This window comes from Mustela nigripes, chromosome 4, assembly GCF_022355385.1.
Source record: "Mustela nigripes isolate SB6536 chromosome 4, MUSNIG.SB6536, whole genome shotgun sequence".
Lineage (NCBI taxonomy): Eukaryota > Metazoa > Chordata > Mammalia > Carnivora > Mustelidae > Mustela > Mustela nigripes.
Genome location: NC_081560.1, coordinates 89,303,648 through 89,321,785, shown reverse-complemented (window position 1 = coordinate 89,321,785; position 18,138 = coordinate 89,303,648). Strand labels below are relative to the sequence as shown.

The window sequence follows — 18,138 nt, the reverse complement described above, 5'->3', positions numbered from 1 at the left end:
TAAGTCTTTCAAAAAAGAAAGAAGAGTGGAAAGTCTAGAAAAGACTTATGTATCAATGGTCAGCTGATTTTCAAAAAGCTTTTCAAGATCATACAGCAGGGAAAGAATACTCTTTTGACAAATGGTGGTAAGACAACTGGATGGTTTCATTCAAAAGGATAAAGCTGGAATCTTACCCCACACCATATACAAAAATAACTCAAAATGGATTTAAAAAAAAAAACTAAATATAAGGTCAAAAATATAAAACAGAACAAAATATGCAGGCAAGTCTTCATGATTTAGAATTTGACAAAGAATTCTTAGCTACATGACCCCCAAAAGCAAGAGCAACAAAAGAGAAAATACATATTGGACTATTTCATGTATTAAAACTTTTGTACTTCAAAAGACACCATCAAGAATGGGAGAAAGTACTTACAGCTCCTGTATCTGTCAATGGACTTGTGTGTAGAATATGGAAGAAACTTTCAAATTTAACAATAAAAGATAACCAATTAAAAATGAGCAAAGGATTTGAGTAGACGTATCTCCCAAGAACATAGACAGATGGCCCATAAACACATGAAAATATGCTTGCCATCAGGAAAATGCAAATCAGAACCACAATGAGTGACTCCTTTACACCACTAAGATGCTTTTATCAAAAAGATAATAACAAGTGTTGGCAAGAATGTGGAGAAATTAGAACTCTCATACATTGCTGGTGGAAATCTAAAATGGCATAGGGCTTTGGAAATCGTTTTGCAATTACTCAAACAACTAAAGCCAGTCACCATGACCCAGCAATTCTACTCCTAAGTATATGCCTGGACAAGTGAAAACATGTTTGGGGAGGGTGGATTGAGGAGTATTGTTTAATGGATCTAGTTTCTGTATGGGATGATGAAAAAGTTCTGTAGATGGATGGTGGCAATGGTTGCACAGTCAAGTAGGAATATACGTAATACCACCGAACTGTACCCTTAAAAATGGCTAAAATGATAAACTTTATATTTTATTACAAAAGAAAGCATTAAGCAGATTTTTTAAACGTTGACACAAATTTGTAACAAATGCTTACAACAGCATTATTCATAATAGCCAAAAGATAGAAACATCCCGTATGTCCATCAGCAGACCAATGGGTAAAAAACAGTGATATATATCTATACAATGGAATACTATTCAGCCATTAAAAGGAATGATACCTGCTACAGTGTAACTGAACCTTGAAAACATTATGCTGAGTGAACAAAGCCAGTCATAAAAAATAAAATTTTTTTATCCTATTCATATGAAATTCTAGAATAGCAAAATTGTGGAGATAAAAATTAGTAGTTGATTGGGGTTGGGGATAGAGTGAGGAGGTAAAGGGGTTATAGTTAAAAGGTAGTGGGGTGCCTGGGTGGCTCAGTGGGTTAATCCTCTGCCTTCGGCTCGCGTCATGATCTCAAAGTCCTGGGATCGAGCCCCGCATCAGGCTCTCTGCTTGGCGGGGGGCCTGCTTCCTCCTCTCTGCCTGTGTCTCTGCCTACTTGTGATCCCTGTCTGTCAGATAAATGAATAAAATCTTTAAAAAATAAATAAATAAATAAAGGGTACAAAGTTTCTTTCTGAGATGATAAAAATGTCCTAAAACTGATGGTGATGGTTACACATATCTGTGACCATACTAAAAACCATTGAATTGTACAGTTTAAAAAATTGTTGAGTTGAATGTGAATTCTCTCTCAAGAAAGCAGTTTATTTAAAAAAAAAAAAAAGTGGGAAAGGAAGTAGATTCAATTCTTCTGAGAAGTTTTGATATGGAAAAAGAAATAAAGCTACTTCTTTCTTTGAGATAACAGGAAAGTCAGAGAGTAGATCAAGTCGCAAAGGGAGAAAAAAACTAGAGAAATCCAAGTCGATGAAGGCCATTGCCAATGGTTTGGTCTTAGTGTAAAGTAGAGGCAAATGGTCACCTGTAGAAAGCAAGGGGCTGCAAATGTAGAATTTTAAGTTAATACCATGTGCTTCAGGTCTTTTGAAATTAAGGGGTTTGCATAGATGTATAATAGATACAAATTACTTTTTCTCTGCAATATGTGGGTAGCTTAGCAACAGATACAGAGACCATCTAAATAAGATATTTCTAGTAAGAGTTTTGAAAGGAAGGTGAATTAGAAAAATCAGGATGCTAATGAGAGTTCCTTGAAATACTTGGCTGCAGACAGAGGAGGACAGACCTGGTGGGCTGATGGAGGGTGAGAATAGGAAAGGATTCCGTAGCATTGATCACAGTAAGGTCTAAGAGCAAGTTCTTTTGAGTAAAATCTAGCATAGCACCTTTATTGACCTACAAAGACTGGCATGATTTATTCCACCCATTCTCTGTTTGACTTCATCTCGTGCTACTCTCCTGGCACTTACGTGCTCTGCTCCTCTAAGTTTTTGGTGCACTGAGCCTGGTGTGGTCCCTCCTCAGGGCCTTTGCACTTCCTGTTTTCTTTGCCTGGAATGATCTTATCCTGAAAATCTCTTGTCATTTGGCTCTCTCTTTCTCCTCAGTTCTGCTCAGCAAAACTTCCCTCGCCTTATAGGATCCAAAATAGGATAAAGAGAGAGAGAGAACTGAACACATTCTCTCTGGCTTGCTTGCTTTATTTTTCTCTTAAAACTATGACTCTCATGTTCCATATTTAAAACACTTAAAAATGTGTGTTTATTTTTGTGTTTGTCTTTCTCATTAGCAACCTTAAGTTTCCCATTAGTAAACTTTAAGAGGAACAGGAAATTTTAAATGATTGACTACCATATTTCCCACACCTAGGAATTACCTGGCAAATTGTAGAGACTTAACAGTATTTGTAGGAGCAAACAAGATGGGGACAGTGGGAGTTTGAAAAGTTGTCTTCAAGCTTGGAAATCTTAGAAGAATAGTTCGAAATGATGACTCAAATATGGAAGATCCCTAGTAAAGCTAAAATAAAAGCAGACTTTCCAAACAGGTTGAGTTTTAGAACAGTTATCAGTTTGGTTTGTTTTGTTTATTTTTTTTTTAAGATTTTGTTTATTTACTTGAGAAAGAGACTAAGATAGTGACAGCCCAAGCAGGGAGGAGAGGGAGAAGCAGGCTCCCCAGTAAGCAGGGAGCCCTACATGGGGCTCGATCCCAGAACACTGGGATCATGACCTGAGCTGAAGGCAGACACTTAACTGACTGAGCCACCCAGGCTCCCCAGAAAGTTATCCGTTTTGACATCGTAGTCTCCAAGGATCTTTAGTGCAGATTCAGAGACAGGAGGCTCTTAGTACTTATAATTCAGAACTGAAATATCTGCAGAATAGGAAAGAGGCTTCTTAATGTCAGTAAATGAAAGGAACAAAAATAGTGAAGACATTTAAGTAGATGGTCTTCAATAGAGGACTCAGATTGAGTCAGGCCAATTGAGACACCGTCCTCCCCATTCCCATTGTGTTCTATCTTCACCTATTATAGAAATCACTATAGTTAGCACTTTACCTGCACGTTTCTTCCCTGCATTGTAAAGTACTTGTAATCTACATCTTCCCGGCACTTAACAATGCCTGGTACATAGTATTCTCAGTAAATAGGTGCTGAGGGAAATGCTTACTGAATGAGAAATGTTAAGAGATAACTATGGAATTACTATGTACAAACCAAGAGCATTGTGACCTCTAGGGCTCCTTAGATGACCAGCAAGTGTGGGGAAAGAAAAAAAGCTAGGTTTCATAATTCATATACAGTGGAGCAAATCAGAGGATTTTAAGGTTGATGTTTAGAATGAAAGGGGGCTTAAGAAAAAAAGAAAGACAACAGAAGGACTGGTAGAAGGATTATAAACACAGGCGACGTGAGAAGATAAGGAGTTAATTATAGGAATAAGAAAGCAGATGGAAATAATGGTTCTAGACATTTCGATAGTATTGCCAAAGGAAAGATAAAAGACCTGATAGAGGGACTGCTAACGGAAAATACAGATAACTGGAGACATGGGAAGATTAAGAAGGAAAGATGTGTATAGTAGGCCAAGTTCCAGTTTGTGAAGAAAATGGTAAAATAAATGAGTTTAGGACTTCAATCGGGAGGATTTATGTGATCATAGCACTTTCCCAAACACTTTTTGTTTTGTCCCTTCTATTAGTTTGTCATTGGAGGGCTGATAACAGCCTAGACCCTGTGCACTTCCCTCTCACAGAGGAGCTCTATGGGAAATGGCAGCAGCAGGTGGAAAGGGTCGAGTTCATAGAGCAGGTTTCTGTACACTTGAGTCTCTTGTGAAGCTTTGATACTCTCTAAAAACTGGATTTCCTAAGCAAAGGCATAGCCCCATTAGAATGAGTAAGATTTTACATTGTTGTTCTTTTAGTTTCAAAGACAGAATTACCACAGTAGATACTGGCATGTATTATATTACATTTATACATAGGATTTATGTGTAAATTAAAATGTTCAGTACTCAATAAGTGTCTAGTTATGAAATGTATTTGTAAATATATACATTTTTAAACAGAATTTTTTTCTTTTTGTTCATAAAGGGTTTAACATTTTATATAGAAGATCAGTTTTTAAGAAAGGTGTTTATAACCTAATACAATAGCATTTAGTTTTGTGTGATCTGAATTCTTTAATAAATTTTGTCCCCACAGCCCAGAAAAAGCTTTGAAAGACTCACTGCAACCCTATGAAGCTGCTTATTTATCAAAATCTCTATCTCGACTCTTTGATCCTATCAACTTGGTTTTTCCCCCTGGTGGTCGCAATCCTCCTTCCGTGGATGAACTTGAAGGTATCATTAAAACTATAGCAAGGTACGTGTTTTTATAAAGTGGCATGCTGTGAAATGCCTGCCACATTTGTTAGTGATGTTTTAATTTACTTCAAATTATTCAAGTAATTAGTCCTGCAATTAAATCAAGAGTTGTGCGGTGAATCAGTGCATATATCGTAGGTACTTAAGATTCCAATTAATAAAACCATTTAAATACAGTCTAAAAATAGCTTATTATAATTATTCTGTATCTTGTCAAGGATACAAAGTAAACCTAATTTTTATGCCATAGTAAATAATATTATATAGTAAAATAAGCACAAAAATAATTTTACAAACTGAGAAGTTAAAGCATAGAGCTTAGTGTTTTTTTATCTTAAATCCATAAAGTACTTCATGGCATACACAGGATTATAATCTTGATTAGCCTACTTGTGTTTGCTATTTTGAGCTTTCCAAGAGAATGCGACAGCTTTTAAAACTCTCAGAAGGCCAGGTATCCTCGTGGAGGTGCCACCTGAGTGCTTGCAGACAATGTAATTATACTGTTGCTGGAGACATTTACACTTACCCATATGAATGTGCTATTAAGACTATCTCAGTTCCTGTCACAGCTAACAAGTGGTCATAACAGTCGGTCTGTACATTTGTAGATGAACATTTTGAGAAATAAAAATAGTAGTTAGGCAATAGAGGACCAAAGTGTAGGACTGTCTAGATTGTTTTGGACTATAGGTTTGAACCTGGTGACTTGCAGGCATGTGGAGTAGAACCCAGAAGCCACAGGTACAATGTTTGTGAGCATATACCCAGCTGCAGACATACCTGTATGGTGTCGAGATCGCCATGTGATCAAGATCTGGAATCTTTCCATAATTACCATGCCTTTCCAAAGTTCTGACTCTAGATTTTTTTACTATAATGTCTCTGTTATCAGTTTGGTATGGTAGTGACAAGAACAGTCTTGGATTCAACTTGATCCTTTGGTTGGGGGTGTGGATTTGTTCTTTTGACCTATTTATGGAAATGTTAAAGAGGCATCTCTCCCATTCTTCAGGGCAGCTTCGCGATGTTGTAATCAAATATAACATGAAGCTTAAGGAAGCGTGGTTATTGCCAGTATTCAATAGAATTTAATAAAGTCTGACTCACTATTTATGAAAGGGCATCTTTTTTTTTTTGAAAGGGCATTTTTATTACACACAGTGTGTACCTGTGTTTCAAAGTCCTTCACTTTCTTCATAAAGAGAATCTGTTAAGTGCCAAGATTTATTTTGCTACCTCAGAGCCATAGTAATTTACTTTTCCTGCTTTCTATCTATGTATGAGTTTTTGTGCAGTTTTTAACTCGCAGTATTTTTTCCATGGTCTTTGTAAACACTTTTTTTCTTTTCCTTTTTGGCAATCCCAACTAATCCAGTGTTAAAGTTGAAAATAAGTGGGGCAAAACAAATACTTCAAGACTTCAAATTTTAAAATTTCAAATTAAAATTTTGTATGCTTTTGATATATTTAAAAAGCTACTCTACAAAATAGCATGGATTGACATAATTTCTACAGAAACCGAGCATCTTTATGTATCATGTGTAATTTATATTTTTAGCCTATGTCCTTTCAAGGTCATCATTTCCATTCAAAAGCTGTCATTTCCTTGCAGATGTCTGTGATATGCAGTGTCTCTAATTGCACTTATCAGTATTAACAAGAGTGCTACTTTAAAAATCTGTACACAATTTACTCTCTTAATCACAGCCTGAAGCCACACATGACGTGCTTTTATTAATGAGAAACTGGTCATTAACCAAGCCATCTCAAAGCACTTTTCCCTAATGCCAAATTTAGGAGGAAAAAAGAAACAATGCAACCAATTCTTGGAAGCAATCAGTGAAATCTATAAAAAGAATCACTACATTGCTTATTGGGTTTAAGTTTATATGTTGTTCTCTACTTTGTTGATGAACTGTGTTGCTAATAATGAAAGTCTGTTTTTGTTTTCTGCAGTGAACTGAATGTAGCCGCTGTAGATGCAGACCTCACATTAGCTGTGTCCAAAAACGTGGCGAAGACGGTCCAGTTGTATGGTGTAAAATCAGAGCAGCTTGTAAGTGATGCCCTTATGTCAGCACTCGAGATTTTGTTTAAAATTGCTGATTCTACTTGACTCTTAAGTGTCAATATTGAATTGACTGAATGTTAATTTACTGGTGGTTTTACTTAATAGAAATTTTGAAACTTTCTGGTGAACTTAACCCCTCCCAAAAGTTAAATCTATTTGGAAAATGGCCCTCTGACCATTGTTATGCTTTTAGAATGCAGGAAGGTTTTCTAAGGCTTTTAGGAAAAAAATGCCTGTACCACCTTATGGCCTAATTTTTATATATATAATTGTTTTATGTATATTATAAAAACCTAAGTTTATATCATAATAGTTATCGGTTAGTAATAATTATATAAATTATTAAAAATTGTTTTATATATTTTTATATATATAAATAATTTTCTCAGATTGATCAAAATTCTCGTGTTGTTACCACTTACTCCAGATATCATTCATGCAGTTATCTGTTGTGAAATTGTGAATCGTGAAATTGACTTGAACTATTAAAAAATGGCTAGAGAAAGTGAAGTGCTTAAAATTATGATAAAAAATGTTGATTTACTTTTGAAAGCTTTGAGCCCTACAACATGGAAGTTTAACTCTCAAATAATTTTATTTAAAAATTATTTATATTTAGGGCGCCTGGATGGTTCAATGGGTTAAACCTCTGCCTTTGGCTCCGGTCATGATCTCAGGGTCCTGGGATTGAGTTCCACTTGGGGCTCTCTGCTCAGCAGGGAGCCTGCTTCCTCCTCTCTCTGCCTACTCGTGATCTCTCTCTCTGTCAAATAAATAAATAAAATCTTTTTAAAAAATTATTTATATTTAAAATATTGGGTAATTAGCTGAACTATAATCCTAATTCTGTGCATTAATGTTTTAAAGTTAAGAACACATGTTTAACTAGTATATGTGTACTTTATATACTAGTATATATATAACTAGTATATACTTTGAATTCCAACTGAATCCAAGGAACAAGGCTTTAGTACATTTTCAGCTGTGCTGATAGATGAATTTTAAGGAATGTGCCAAAATCTCTACTGTCTTTACAGGAGTGACCCAACCATGTTTTCACTTTAGCCTCTCTGACTGCTTCCAAATGAAACATCATAAAATGAAGTAATGTGGTTTTACCGACATCCTGGTAGTTCTAGTTGGTTTGGGAATGATTTTTAGTGTAGGCTGATGACAAACTGAACTGAAGGAATTTGCATAAAATGATCCTTGGTGGGAACAGTCATATCATGAGACTTTCAGTTCCATTGGATGGCCACATTTTGTTTGCCTATTAATATGCTGTTTTCCATTCAGTTGTTCTTGTAGCCTTGACGAGCAATTTAGAAGCAGCTTTTTAAAACTTTGTTTATTGAAAACTGGCTCTACACAGACCATGGTAGCTCTTATGTAGGTAATTAAATGACTATTTTTCTCTCAAACTTTTTAATAGAAGCTTCTTTATGATGTTCATTGCTTTTTAAAAACATGGTTTGTTGCTATAAATGAATTTCAGTGTTAATATCCTGTAGAATCTGTGTAATTACTGAAAATGTCAGGAGAAAAAAATCATTTGATGGTCCCACCTGAGAACAATATTATAAGGAAGAACAAGCATTGCATAGAAAATATTTTGCTTTTCTGCTGCAGGAGGTGGTAGTGGTAATGGTAACATGGTACCAACGTGGTAAATGTAACTTCAGTTAAGATACTAATGGTCGGGGCACCTGGGTGACTCAGTTGGTTAAGTGTCTGTCTTCGGCTCAGGTCATGATCCTGGGGTCCTGGGATTGAGCCTTGTGTCAGTCTCCCTGCCAAGCAGGGGGGATGCTTCTCCCTCTTCCTCTGCCTGCCATTCCCCCTGCTTGTGCTTGCTCTTGCTCTCTGTCAAATAAATAAAAATATTAAAAAAAAAAAAGACACTAATGGTAAAAGGCTTTGCCGAAATGAAAATGTATCAACAAACATTTGACTGAATTGGTACTGGTGGTCAGAGGGTCTATGACCCTAAATTACTCTGGCTTATGAAACTTATAATGCTGAAGGCTAATCAGAAAGTCATTTTCAACTTTGACTTTAGTGCCTAAAGAGATCCTAAGCATTAAGTGTAGAAAAAACATCATATGCTTTATTTTTCAAATATAGTATTGATTAAGGACTCAAGTAACATTTTAACATACATCTCTCATTTTGGTCTAATTGTACTATTTCTGTTACTCCTTTATGTTTTTAAATTTGTTGGGTTTTATTCTTTGATCTTGCTGTATTCCTGTTCTTTTAGACTTAAAACATTCAGAGGAAAATAGCCTCCCTCCTTCGGTGGGAGAAAGACTTGAAACAAATTTGAAGTAGAATAGCTACTTTATCTGTAAATGGAAATGTTGACTTAAAATATGGTATGACATATTTCTATAAATGGAGGATTCTTTTTATAGATGAAAAATATAAGTCCACAAGGTTGCAAAGTGACAGAAATCAGATCCTTCATGGAATGTCCAAGCAGTGAGATAAAGGAAAGCTGAAATTTTCAAGACAAACATGTTTTCAAAAGGGGGGACTTGTAAATGTAGAACCTGAGATGTAGAATGAACAGCTTTCCAGAATCCTAAATTTATTTCACTAAAGGTCAGTTGTGCAGGTTTGTTGGGTATCAAATCATTTTCATATACTTAACTGTACCTTTAATTCCTACCATGAATTAATAGGATTTTTCCAGTTGATCCCTTCTATGGACCATTTTTGTGGTCATCTCAATCACTGTGTGTATTTAGATAAATTCTTCCACAGGCTTAGAAAAGTAGTATTATTTCTTTTCACCTTCCTTATTTTAATATTCTAGGATATAGTGGAGCATGACATATAAATTATATCTATGTAGTACATGTATATGCTTATAATAATCTGAAATAATTTTATCATTACATATGTGTTAGTTTTTCTAGGCTTTTCTATTATTTTTTTAAAGGTTTTATTTACTTACTTGATAAAGATCACAAGGAGGCAGAAAGGCACAGAGAGAGAGAGAAGAAGGGAAGCGGGCTTCCTGCCAAGCAGAGAGCCTGATGCAGGGCTTCATCCCAGGACCCTGGGATCATGACCTGAGCCAAACCTGAGGCTTTAACCCATTGAGCCACGCAGGCACCCCTAAGGCTTTTCTTTTATAAATCACCAAAGTTATATGTCATACAAACCTAGGGACAGGTCATATGAACTCCATGGGGACAAATTCTTAAGTTCCTTTTTCTGACTCTTAAATGGTCACAGAGAATTTATTTCTTGAGGTTAGGGAATGGCCACGAAAATAACGATTATTAAACATTTTATAGTGGCTTGGGTTATGCCAGGCCATTTATGTATCTTATCTCATTTACTTCACAACAATCCTGTGAAATGGAAGAATCAATATCTGCCACCACAGAAGGGAGAAACTGAGACTAAGAAAATTTAATAGCATGCCCAAAACAGACTGCTGAAAGTAGAAAGCTAGCAAGTGTTGCAACTAGCAGTTAAATTCAGATTTGACTCTAGACCAAGCTTTAAACTGTATCATACCTCAACATAGCTACATTGTTTTTTATTTGAGAAAAGTAGGATTGTTTTTGTGATTTACTTTACAATATGAGATAGAGATCTAAATCTACTTTAATACATGCATGATTTATTTTATGTATGTGTTATAGTTTATTTAACTTCTCTGGTCTTAACGGATAGTGCCTTGGTCCATAACAATATGATACGAACTGGGTGACTTACAAATAACATTGATGTATTGCTCACAGTTCTGGAGCCTGCAGAGTCCAAGATCAGGGCGCCAGCAGATTTGATGCCCATTTACTTGTTCACTGATGGCTACCTTTTCCATGAAATCTCACAGGCCAGAGGGGCAAGGGGGCTTTTTTAAACCTCGTTTTTAAGGGTATAAACCCCATTCATAAGTGCTCCACTCTCGTGACCTAATCACCTCCCAAAGACCCCATCTCCTTAGGCGTTAGGTTTCAAGGTATAGATCTGGGGTGGAGTGAGTGGGAAGGGTGCAAACATTTAGAGCTTAGCAGATACTTAGATAGTTTAGTAGTTTAGTTTAGAAAAACAGGGATTTAACCTTGAATTCTCTTATGTGAGTTATAACCAGTAAGGTTTTACCACCTCTAGTATGTATTTAATTTAGTGTATAATGTGAATATCAGCTTCTTAGGTGCCCTTTTATGAAAAGGAGAGGCGTGCTTTTTAGACTGTCTTTATTTAAAGGTCTTATTCACTTGTTTTGATAGCAGTTGTGAAGTTATAATTAATTTGCTAAGTAGAATTTTATGTTCAAAATACATACCTGTAGGTATAGATATTATAGTTTATGACTGAGCAAACTGATTATTTAATGGTTATATATTTGTAATTTGTTTGTATAGTTCTGAAATGTGACCTTTAGAAGAAAATGTCACTTGACCTTGCTATTTTAAGTTTGAATCGATGTTTTCCTTGTCCTCTGTATATTAAAATGAAATTAAAATATTAGTATGTGAAAGAGTTATTGTGGTACTTTATAAACCCTTACAGGCTTGTGAACTTGTGATATCAAATACACTAGTAAGTAGTCCTTTTAAAAGGTAAACTGTGAGGACAGTGACCAATAGTAAGTATTATCTGATGGTTTCAGGGGATGACATCTAGAATCTTGGTGTAAATGTCAGATGTTATAAACTGTGAGAAAGTAGATTGGCATTTAATTAGGTTGCAGACCATTTAAATGGAAACAATAATAGGAATGACATTTAAGGGGCAGTTTCAACTTTAATGCGGTCAGTAGCTGTGTATGAGGTTGATAGTACTAGATGGCAGTAGGGTTTTGGGTTTTTGTTTTTTTTTTTAAAGCTTTGTAAATATACCCTTTATTCTTTGTGTAATTTCTTAAGCAATTTGGAGACTTGACATTCCCATAGTGGAAGAAAACCTACACGTGTTATATTTAAATGATGATAGAGATATACGTGGGTTCAACTTTCTTAGTTTTAAACAGATTATTTAATGCAGATTTAAATGTCATCTACCTGGATGCTGCTCTGTATAGTATCAAATGGTAATAATTTATTTTATTAACATTAAAATAATAAAAGGTTTTTAAAAATAACTTGAAAGAGTTTTTATATTTTAAAAATAACTTGAAAGAGTTTTTATATTAAGTGCAAAGATATAAAACATATCAGCAGATTCTTCAGCCCAAAGGCACTTTAGCTGTAATGCAACCAGACTGAGCCCTTTGGCTTACCTACTGTCTTGATGCTTAGATAACCTTTCTCTCTTTCATACCTCCATTCTTTTTTTTTTTTTTTAAGATTTTATTTATTTATCAGAGGGGGGGGGAGCGAGCACAGGCAGACAGAATGGCAGGCAGAGGCAGAGGGAGAAGCAGGCTCCCCGCTGAGCAAGGAGCCCGATGTGGCTCCCAGGACGCTGGGATCATGACCTGAGCCGAAGGCAGCTGCTTAACCAACTGAGCCACCCAGGCGTCCCTCATACCTCCATTCTTGCATCGAACTACTTTAGGATCACTCCTCCTTTCCTTTGAGATCGTTTTTTGACTCATTTCCCAGACTTGTGAGAGCTTGATTTTCTGTGGGCTCTGCCAGGTCAGTAGTAAATGGTCATGTTAGTCGAAGATTCAGCAAGCCAGAGTGAAGACAGAGGAAAATATCAAATAATGGTTATTGTCTGCTGGCTAACTGAGCATAAAAAAAAAAAAAAGGTTATTGTCATTGGGCGGTATTTTCCAAAGAAAGTAAAAAATGCAAAGTTGCTGACTAAAGCCTGCAAAGTGTGTATTATCTGTTGCCCTGAGAACATTGCCTGACAGACCACCACAACACCTGGATGGCATACCATACATACACGCTGAGTACTCATACTTCCCCAGGCAGGTGGAGGGCACTAAGTGACTTTGCTTATCTTGGCTGTGTTTACTCACAGCAGGCTGGCTGCTGACGGAGGCTGACTTCGACCATAGTTAAACACACTGCTCTGTTCTGCGTGTCTCGCCTCCTGCAGCAAGCTCTCTTGGGCTTAGTCCTGTGATGAAGGCAGAAGCACACAAGAGGAAATATTCCCCAAAGTCTGGCTCACCAAAATAACCCAACCACAGTGCAGTATTAACTGCAGAGGATGCGGATGCAGACAGGGATGGAGGCTTGGGACCCATCATGCCATCTGTCACAAAGCCAAATTAAGAACATGGCGATAACAAGACAAGAGAGTTCATAGACTTTTCTTTTTATTCCTGAATCCCCCTACTTGAATCCTGTCAGTATGTATTAAATTTTTTAAAATACCTACTTATAGGTGTATGTATATTTTTGAGCTATTAAAAATGGAGTTGAAAATCCGCATATAACTCCCTAAAAACATAACTACTAGTGGCCCTACTGTTGACCAGAATCCTTACAAATAACACTAAGCAGTCAACACATATTTTGTATGTCATATGTATCATATACTATAGTCTTAATATAAATTAGAGAAAATAATGTATTATTAATAAAATCACAGGGAAGATATGTTTATAATACAATATTGTATTTATTGGAAAAAATGCAATATAGGTTATAATACTATATTGTATTTATTGGAAAAAATGAACTGCACAGTTCAAACCCTGTTGTTCAAGAGTCAGCTGTATTATTTTTAGCTGCACAAGGTATACAACATAATTTTTTAAAGTTATAGATATATATATCTATCTAGACAGATAGATAGATATTTTTTTTTAGAGAGTGAGAGAAAACGGTGGGTGAAGAGAGAGAAAGTTCCGCCGACTCCCCGCCTGATACGGAGCTTGATCTCAGTGACCCTAACATTACTGCCTGAACTGAAACCAAGAGTCTGATGCTTAGCCAACAGTACCACTGAGGTGCCCCTAATTTCTTTTTCTTGTGGTGAGAACTTTTTTTTTTAAGTTTGTTTGTTTGTTTGTTTAAAGTCATCTGTACACCGAATGTGGGGCTTGAACTCATGACCTCAGGATCAAGAGTCACATGCTTTTTCAACTGAGCCAGCCAGGCATCCCTATCGTGGTGAAGATTTTCAAGGTTTAGTCTTTTAGTAGTTTTCAGTATACAATACAGTTTTGTTAACTGTAGTCCCCTGCTATATATTATATTCCTAGGACTTACTTATAATAGAGTTTTTTATTTTTTTACCATTTTCATCCACATTTCCCCTATCCCCTGCCTCTAGCAATCACCAGTCTGTTCTTTGTATCTAAGTTCTTTTTAAAATATTCCACATAGAAGTGATACATTGCAGTATTGACTCTCTGTCTGGCTTATTTGACTTAGCATAATGCCCTTAAGGTCCACCCATGTTGTCACAAATGGCAGGATTTCCTTCCTCTTTTAATGGCTGAATATTATCCCATTGTGTATATGTATGTATACATGTATATATGTGATGTATGTATGAATATGTGTATGTTTCTACTTAAGTGTGTGTGTGTGTGTGTGAGAGAGAGAGAGAGAGAGAGAGTGTGTACACACATATATTTATACACATCTCAAATTTCTTTATCCAGTCATCCATTTGTGGGCATTTAGGTTGTTTCCATGTCTTGGCTAGTGTAAATGATACTGCAAGGAACATAGGAGTTGTAGGTATCTTTTCAAGGTAGGGATTTCAGGGGTGCTCAGGTGGCTCAGTCATTAAGTGTCTGCCTTCAGGTCAGGTCATGATCCCAGGCTCCTGGGACAAAGCTCTGCATCAGGCTCCCTGCTTGGCGGGAAGCCTATTTCTCCCTCTCCCACTCCTCCTGCTTGTGTTCCCTCTCTCACTGTGTCTCTCTTCTGTCAAATAAATAAATAAAATCTTAAAAAAAAAATAGTGATTTTCTGTGGGTGAATACCCAGAAGTTGAATTAGAAGTAGAAGTAGATCCATATGATAATTCTATTTTTAACCTTTTGAGAAAGCTCCGTAATGTTTTCCACAGGGGCTTCACCAATTTATATTCCCAACAGCAGTGCCCAACAGTTGCTTTTTCTTCATATCCTCACCGATGCTTGTTATATTTTTTGTCTTTTTTGATACTAACCATTCCAGTAGGGATGAGATACCATAATATCATTGTGGTTGTCTATTCAGATCTAATCTCTAATTGGATTTTTTGTTTTTGCTGTTGGGTTGTAGGAATTCTTAATATATACAGGATATTAACCTCTTATGATACATGATTGGCAAATATCTTCTCCCAAGTGTGTATTAAGTTTTTATGGCATTCAGTATCAATTTCATAGCCAAAAGATAGAAATTGATTACTATCATGATTCACTTAATGATTTTAATTAATATGAATATTACTTTAAAAAATGTATAAGCCTTTTTCTGTATACTTCATTTGATGATATGTATTTTGACCCCTTATCACATTCTCTCTCTTTTTTTAAGATTTTATTTATTTATTTGACAGAGAGAGAGATCACAAGTAGGCAGAGAGGCAGGCAGAGAGAGAAGGGGAAGCAGGCTCTCCGCCGAGCAGAGAGCCTGATGCAGGCGGGACTTGATCCCAGGACCCTTAGATCAGATGACCTGAGCTGAAGGCAGAGGCTTAACCTACTGAACCACCCAGGTGCCCCACATTTTCTAATCTTTATTCCCCTAAGCCTGTTTTCATTGCTATAATATATAATACTCAAATAAATATTTTTCTTCTTCTATGTTTTATTTCTTTCATTACAAAATATTTATTTTTTTATTTATTTTCTTTTATTTATTTTTAACTTAATTTCAGAATGTGGAGTTTCTGAAGTTTCTGAATAATAGAATAGATACTAATTCCAGGAAATAGAAGTAGTAGTTAGGGACTTGGAAAGAAATTTGGGCAATTGAATCTTGCCTCATAATTTTTTCTGTCATATTAGCTCTTTGATACCATGAAGATATTTAAAGATATTATTCACTTTTTCAGGGTACTTTCATTAACAGAACTAGACTGAATTACCTGGTTCATTTTTACAAGAATTAGAAGTGTCATTCCTGTAGAGCTTTTACCTCTTTTCAAGCATATTAATGATCAAAAAGAGCTTTTATTCTCATCCCTGTTCCAGGGTATTGGGATATAATTTAATTCCCTAAGGAGTGCTTCAAAATTATGCTCTATGGAAGTATGTTTCTGAGAGAGAAAATTGTCAGCATTTAGTCAAGTTTAGGCTTTGATTCAGAGCACCCTCCTATCCAAACACACTCAGGCATACTGATAACACGTAACAGTAAAGATCTAGCTATATTCACAAATAAGAAAGAAAACCTACATTTACCTCTTAGGGCTGCTGTAATTACCAGCCTCGTATGACATGAGGTCAGATTGCCTGGTAAATGGACCCAGGCCAAAACACACATGCAGGAATTGGATCTGCAGTGTGCCAGTGTGATGGGGTTCTGAGCCGTAAGCATTAGATATGATTGTGAATTGGAGAACAGTGGTGGTAGTGGTGAGGGGGAGGCATGGTTGAAAGGGCTACTCTAAAACCCCCCAGACACTTGGGATAATCAGAGAGAGGAAGAGGAAAAGACAGAAAAACACTTCCTTTAAAAGTTGGGATGCTGGGGCGCCTGGGGAGCTCAGTGGTTTAAAGCCTCTGCCTTCAGCTCAGGTCATGATCCTAGGATCCTGGGATCGAGCCCTGCGTCAGGCTCTCTGCTCAGCAGGGAGCTCTCTCTGCCTCTCCCTCTCTCTGCCTGCCTCTCTGCCTACTTGTGATCTCTGTCTGTCAAATAAATAAATACATAAATCTTTTTAAAAAAAATTTGGGATGCTAACTGAAGTTTGCTGCATTTAAATATAAAAAAACTTACATCTTAGAGAACTGATTATTTTTTTAACTATCCTTTACTATATCAAGCAATAGCACACTTCTAGGCAACTTTTACTCAACTCACTAGTAGGAAGTTGTGCCCATTTAGAGTATTTTTTCAGACATACCAAAAAAAATGGTGCATATGGAAAGTGTTCTATAATAGGAATCAAGAAAATCTTTTTTTTTCCTCAATCTTTTTTTTAAATCATTTTTCAATATCTTAGGGTAGGAATTGTTAATCTAGAAGGTGGGTGAAGGGGCTTCAGGGCATCTGTGAACCCCAGGAAACTGTCAAATGTTATGACATGTGATTTTTTTCTGGGAAAACATGATTTATTTCAAAGAGGTCTATAATCCTTTCTCCTGAAATAACTGAACTGTATCTAGAAAACCTCCCCATATGTGTTATTTGCAAACTATAATGTCTTAATAGGGGAAAAAGAAGAGGGGATATGAGCTACTTGGGTACAATGAATGATTTTTAGAAAGTTGATCAGGCCCTTGGAAAAATAGATGGAAGATAGAGTTTGTGACAAAACTTGTGTGGGTGTGATGGCCACTTCCTATTTTCTGTCCTGTGAAAAGAGTCAGTCTTCCCTGGTTGATGAAATTTTAGGGAGAGAATTTATGACAGTTGAGTTCCTTTTGGAGGACCTGCCTTTAAGCAGATATGGCAGGTTCAGAGAAAGCCATTCTGACATACCTGCTGTTTTTCAGTGACTTCAACTCAAAATAATACACCAGAGCAGCATATTTTGCAGTGGCTTGTCCTGAGCTCCTTCATCCACAAGTTATCCAGACACCAACTGTTTCTGTATACCAACTACAAACAGAACACAGAATTTATTTTTTTTTTAAAAAACATTATTTATAATGGCTTCAGAAAATAACGTTTCTGTGAATAATTTGAGAAAACATGGGCAAGACTATACCGAAAACTCTAAATCATATTGAGAGAAATTAAAGGAGTAAATAAATGATGGCATATACTCTCTTCATAGGTCGGATGGCTCAGTATAATAAACCTGTCTATTCTTCCAAAATTGACCTATAAGTTCAGTGTAACAATATACTTCTTACCAATGCAGAAATATTTGTTCTGCTAATATCAGGATCCACTAGAAACGTACAGTAATTAAGATGGTGAAGTTTTAGCACAAGGATAGAGAAATACATTGAAAGAGAAACAGCCCCACATGTATACAGTCACTTGCTGTGTGACAAAGATGGCAGAAGAGAACAGTGGGAAAAGGATGGTCTTTTCAGTAAGTGATGATGGGTTTGTTTAATAGCCTTGTGGAAAAAATTGAATGTTAGCTCTCACCAAGAGGCAAAAATCAATTTTAGATACAATGTAAATCTAAATGTGAAAGGGGAAACCTAGTAGAAATACCCTTAGATGGGGGCACCTGAGTGGCTCACGAGGTTGAGTCTGCCTTCGGCTCAGGTCATGA

General features: G+C 36.3%; 1 protein-coding gene across 1 annotated transcript in view; it reads left to right on the top strand.

The window, feature by feature from the left end:
* COG5 (component of oligomeric golgi complex 5) overlaps window positions 1-18,138 on the top strand; it is a 300,872-nt gene that overhangs the window by 230,834 nt on the left and 51,900 nt on the right. The window contains exons 13-14 of the mRNA XM_059397031.1: window positions 4,633-4,794; window positions 6,756-6,855. Of these exons, the coding sequence (XP_059253014.1) occupies window positions 4,633-4,794; window positions 6,756-6,855 (262 nt within the window). The remainder of the gene's footprint in view (window positions 1-4,632; window positions 4,795-6,755; window positions 6,856-18,138) is intronic.